The following is a 6,000-nucleotide window of genomic DNA, read 5'->3' on the forward strand; positions in this document are numbered from 1 at the left end:
TGACCGTTCGAGGTTGCAACAGCACTGAAAAAAGTGATTTATGACCCCTTTTCACACATATGACCATTGCACCTTCCCCATGGCCACGTGATTTATATTTGGATACTTGACAGCTGGTTCATATTTAGAATAGAATAACAGAGTTGGAAGGGACCTTGGAGGTCTTCTATTCCAGCCTCCTGCTTAGGCAGGAAACTCTACACCACTTCAGACAAATGCTTATCCAATCCAATTTAGGACGGTTCAAGGGTCCTGGGGTCAAAGTCAATGGGGAAGCCAGATTCAGTTAACAACCGTGTGACTAATTTAACAACTGCAGGGATTCACTTAACAAATGTGTCAAGAAAAGTCGCAAAATGGGGCAAAACTCATAAACAAATTTCTCACTCAACCACATAAATTTTGGGCCCCATTGTGGTTGTAGGTTGAAGACCACCTGTAGAGTATAGATTTGTTAATAACACCTCCTCCCTTCTTCTCACTTCTCACAGGTGTTCGTGCAGCCGGGTAATGTGGCCATCACCAAGATGGACGTCAACAACCTTGCCATGGTGATGGCCCCCAACTGTTTGCGCTGCCAGTCGGACGACCCACGGATTATTTTTGAAAACACCCGCAAGGAAATGTCCTTCATCCGGGTGCTCATCCAGCACCTGGACACAGGCTTCATGGAGGGAGTGCTATAGCCCCTGTGCCAACAGGACCGGACCGCAGTTGGACAACCATCACCTGGATCTTCTCCCGTATCCCGAAGTCAGTCAGTGAGAACCATTTTTTTGATGCAGCAGGAGATGCCAACCTTGTGAAGCACCCGAAGAGAAAGCTGTGAGCCACTGACCTTGCCATCCTGGCTATGCCACCTTGGGCATCTGAAGTTGCCCAGGAACCCCTTGGGGCCTGTGCGATGGAGAAAATATGGCTGCCTCTTAGTGGTCCCCTGGTGGACAACCTCCTGACCAGGACTTCATCAGGAGTGTCTACAAAAATGGACAACCCAACACCGTTCGGGAGAACCGTGAACCAAGCTAGAAAGGCCAGGAGGCCTGTCTACCCCTCCCCCCCCCAAATTAAGTTTGTCCTGTGGAAATGGGGGCGCAGCACCTGGTTCGGGCAGCTGAGGGAACGTTTGAATGGGTCGATGTGGGGGGTGGGGGCGAATGTCCAAGATGTTAGCTGAATCCTTTTCAGACGAGTCGGAGGAGTAGGAGGGAACGAAAGGTGATAGGACGCAGATCACAAAGACTGGCGTTGCGGGGAAAGTGAACTGGCTTCCCAGGAGGTCAGTTAGTCTGACTGCTTCTGTGGAAGGGGAGGGGTTGCCATCAGATTGACCATTGAAAACTCTAAAGTGGGGGGTGGCACCTCTGGAAGCCATGGACTAGCTGTTGGCGAGGCTCAAACCCGGCAGGCTTTTTAAGATTTGGGGAAGACCTCCCCCCCTTCCTTTTTCCTTCCTTGTTGTAGCACAGTCACTGCCAAAGGGGGGCCAAGCCATGCAGCCCCCCCTCCCCATCTCAACATCTCAGTGCCCCACAAAAGGCCTGGTTATGCCACCCTTGAAACAGGAGGGGAATAACGAGAAGGAGTTTCGTTCTGGTCACTCGTTTTTTTCTTGTCGGGCAGAATTTTATACACTGTGATACAGAACCGGAGCACTTTCTTGACCTCTCCTTAAGTGAAGGGGTGTGTGTGTGTGTGTATGTGTGCGGAAACGGTACCAGGCCCTCCTTGACCCTCGCAGCTCCCCAGTTGAGTGGTGGTGACGACAAGAAGTGGGGTGCCCCCCCCCCCCCGATTCTGGAGCTGTCCATGCTTACCCAGCCTCATCTCAACGTCCCTTCCTGCACTCAGTGCTTTGGTGTTAGAGAAGGTGGGTCCTACTCGGGTTCCAGGACGACCCGGTCCACAACCAATTCCTTACGGCACCTTAAGTGATAGACTTTGGCTGGATCTGGGGCATTCTCCACCAGGTTTCCAGACATTTTGTTTTTTTCTCCCCGAAGGAAGGAGCTAAGTTCTCTTCCGTAGGCCAGAAATGGGAGAAGGCCAGCGGTACTGGTGAAAATAAAACATTCCCATAAAGTGTCCTCTGTCCCAAATGCTTGTACCTGGGTATCTTGCACATCCTTATTGGGCCAAAAAAAAAAAAAAGGAACTTAGAGGTAGGGTTATGGGGTGGAAAGCAACAGCTAAAAATGCTTTATATTGGCAACATTTGAGCATGTTTAACATGGTCTACAAACATGGGAGGCAGTTATTGCTCCCTGCCCAGCCTTCTTCAAAAGGAGGGACCTTCGATCTTTCACGTTTATTTCTCAACTTCCACTGTTGAAATCTTGATATATATTTTTTTCAAGAAGCAAAGCCAAATTCTCAGTTTCCCGAGATGAAAGAAAATCAGAAAGTGCAACGAGTTGACCTTTGCTTCTCCATCCATCCCATCACAACGCATGGGAGATGTCTCTGTATCTGTAGGAAGGTGGCTTCTATCTCCTCCTGGGTCCAGGAACGGACAATCTTACCTTGTGTTCGTGTACCTATGTGCAGAGAACCAGAAAGTTATAGGGCTTATCTAAAACTAAGTGGTCCTTGAATGGGACAGTTGGTGGAGAACATCTTGGACTCTAACCATGACTCTGGCCTACAGGGGTAGAGAGTTCTGACACAGCAGGGCTTCTATCCCACCACCTGTCTCTTGCCCTCCTGCCTTCCTGCTTCCTACAGTGTATCAGACCCATATCAGCCCTAAGGCCCTCTATCTCCACTTGACCAAAGGCCAGGATGATGGCCTTGAAGGTCTGTAGAATTGGATGAGCTGTTGTAGTGAGGGGACTCCCACCAAGGCAAGTCCGCTTCTTGGATATTGTCGGCCGTGGTGGGGCTACCTCAACTCTGCCATGCTACACAGGTCTCACGTGCTGTGGTTTCTAGCATCTTTCAGCGCTTTTAGAGAAAGGTGCAAGAATGCTCCTAGGGGTTGTTGGCTGCTCCTGGCCAACTGGAGGAGAGGGTCCCATTCACCCCTTGGGTGCTAAGCAGTTCTTGGAGGAGCTTGTGGTTTCCAGAGAAAGTGCCTTTTATTCCAACAGACCAGAGCCCTCCCACCTGCAACTTCTTCTTAAAAAAGAACAACTCTCCAATTCTCTTACCTTGAGATTATTCCAGGTGCAGAGCGTTTACTCCTAATCGCATCCTGTTGCAGGATAAAGCATGGAGGAGCTACCTAGCTGGGCAACTCAAGGTCACCTGCCACCTTGTTCATCGTTTGGGTTAGTTCTCAGCTCCCTTAATCACCCAGCAAACACGGGAGGTGGGAGAACAACGCATGTGGCAGAAGTCATGGAAGTGTGGACTTTCCCACTTGGGACCAGTCCAGAAAAAGGTCGAGCTGATTGGCCGGAATGCAAGATTTGGCACGCGGGCAGCCTTTGCGATCAGTGTTGGGGGGCTCCTCCACACCAATTAAAAACTGGAGTCCAGATGGATCTCCAAATGGGAAAACCGGGGCCGCCAGTCTTCCAGATCGTAACTCAAAAGAGTCCAACCAACTCCGTCCGTTCCGGAAGCCCTTTCCCAGCCTAGCAGCTCAGGTTCACCGCTGATCTTTTCGGCTGGGGGAATCCCTGCTTCGTTTGCACTTGGGGTCGGTGAGAAACGGCGCAGAAAAGAGAGAAGGACCAAAGACTCCGAGCCCGGTTTGCAAAGCCCCTGGTCCCTCTTTTTCCCGACGGTCATCGATTTCGCACGATCGGCTTAGAAAGCCTCTGGCCAAGATGCCTTTTTTTTGTAAATAGGAAGGAAACCTGCCTCTTTTTGCAGCTGTTTTGAGGATCTGAGTAGGACTTTTTTTTTTTTTTTTTTTTTTGGTGGTTCAGTCGGTCAAAAAAGAACGATGGTGGACAAACTGCCCTTCACGTCAGGGCCTGGCTATGAATTTCGGGGAATTTGCAGGGTCAAAGAGACAGGTCAATCTGATGCAGATGAAGGGAGAATAACCTCGTCTTCACAGCAGGCACAGAATTTATGTCCTTCTTGAGAGAATTTATTATATAGAGAAGTGTTTCTCAACCTTGGCCGCTTTAATATGAGTGGACTTCAACTCCCAGAATTCCCCAGCTTGGGGGAATTGAAGTTCACCCATCTTAAAGCAGCCAAGGTTGGGAAACACTGATAATAGATATTCCCCCCCCCCACCCCCCCTCCAATCTGGTATCCACCTCCAGCAGCATTAGGACTGCAATTCCCAGCATCCTGGCTGGGGAGGATGGGAATTGCAGTCCCAACCCAGCTGAATTGGGGGGGGGGGAGAGGTAAGGGTTCAGTCACGGGAACATGGTTACAGAGCTGTCACGGGAAACCGACGCGCTCCATTGGCTAGCCACAGAACGGAGCTCCGAGTTGTAAATACCATTCATGCCAACTTTTTTTTTTCTTCGTGCGTGAGAAGAATGCTCTCTTTTTTTTGTTATTTATTCGGTTGTTGCTTTCCAGCGATTTGCCTCCCCTCCCCCCCTTCAGAAATATATTTATTCCTGCTCTTGGGAATGAAGCTTTCCAATGACGATTAAAGGGTTACACGCAGAATCTTGTCTCCTAAGACGTCTGGCCTTCTTTCTGAGAAACAATGCATTGGTGGGCTACCACGGTTGGTGCGATTTTGATGCTTAGATGGTGGTTGAATGGCCCATGGTAGACAAATGAAGAACACACACACACACCCTCTCCATGAGCCGCGGCGGTGCATTTCCAGCTCATTAACAGAATAACAAGAGTTGGAAGGGACCTTCGAGATCTTCTAATCCAACCCGCTGTTCAAGCAGTGGACCCTATATCAGCATGGTTGGCTGGGGAATTCTGGGAGTTGACGTCTACAAGTATTAAAGTTCTCAAGTTTGGATACCTTTGTCCTGTACCATTTTGGACAAATGGTTGTCCAATCTCTTCTTGAAAACCTCCGTTGATGGAGCACCTACGACTTCTGGTGGCAAACTGTTCCATTGGCTAGTTCTCACTGTCGGGAAATTTCTCCTTATTTCTAGGTTGGACCTCCCTGTGCTTCATTTCCAACAGTTACTTCTTGTCTTGACTTCTGGTGCTTTGGAGAAGAGGTTGATACCCCCCCTCTTCTTTGCGGAAGCCCCTCAAATATTGGAACACTGCTGTCATGTCACCCCTAATCTAAAGGTAAAGGTAAAGGTTCCCCTCGCACATATGTGCTAGTCATTGCCGACTCTAGGGGGCGGTGCTCATCTCCGTTTGAAAGCTAAAGTCCGAAGACGTCTCCATGGTCATGTGGCCAGCATGACTCAACGCCAAAGGTGCACAGAACGCTGTTCCCTTCCCACCAAAGGTGGTCCCTATTTTTCTACTTGCACTTTTTACATACTTTTGAACTGCTAGGTTGGCAGAAGCTGGGACAAGTCACGGGAGCTCACCCCGTTACATGGCAGCACTAAGGATTCGAACCACTGAACTGCTGACCTTTCGATCGTCAAGCTCAGCATTTTAGCCACTGAGCCACTGCATCCTGCTACCCCTAGTGTAGACATACCCAATATCTAAGATTAATATTTAGTGCATAGCCATGTAAAGACTTTTTTTAAAACAATTCTGCAATGTCTTGCTTCGAGGTCTAGTTTATTGAAAAGAAGGACTAGGGGAGACATGATAGCAGTCTTCCAGTATCTCAGGGGCTGCCACAAAGAAGAGGGAGTCGGGCTGTTCTCCAAAGCACCTGAGGGTAGAACAAGAATCAATGGGTGGAAACTAATCAAGGAGAGAAGCAACTTGGAACTAAGGAGAAATTTCCTGACAGAACAATCAACAAGTGGAACAACTTGCCTGCAGAAGTTGTGAATGCTCCAACACTGGAAATTTTTAAGAAAACATTGGATAGCCATTTGTCTGAAACGGGGTAGGGTTTCCTGCCTGGGCAGGGGGTTGGACTAGAAGACCTCCAAGGTCTCTTCCAACTCTGTTATTACATTATGTTATGTTATG

The 6,000-nt window shown here is 49.0% G+C and overlaps 1 protein-coding gene across 4 annotated transcripts in view; it reads left to right on the top strand.

Moving 5' to 3' along the window:
- ARHGAP39 (Rho GTPase activating protein 39) overlaps positions 1-4,584 on the top strand; it is a 200,962-nt gene extending 196,378 nt beyond the window's left edge. For all 4 annotated transcript variants that reach the window (XM_058174368.1, XM_058174369.1, XM_058174366.1 and 1 more), the window contains one exon: positions 492-4,584. In XM_058174368.1, coding sequence (XP_058030351.1) covers positions 492-686 — 195 coding nt within the window. In that variant the 3' untranslated portion in view covers positions 687-4,584. The remainder of the gene's footprint in view (positions 1-491) is intronic.
- The last annotated feature ends 1,416 nt before the right edge of the window (positions 4,585-6,000 follow it).

The sequence above is a fragment of the Ahaetulla prasina genome, chromosome 3 (assembly GCF_028640845.1).
Source record: "Ahaetulla prasina isolate Xishuangbanna chromosome 3, ASM2864084v1, whole genome shotgun sequence".
Lineage (NCBI taxonomy): Eukaryota > Metazoa > Chordata > Lepidosauria > Squamata > Colubridae > Ahaetulla > Ahaetulla prasina.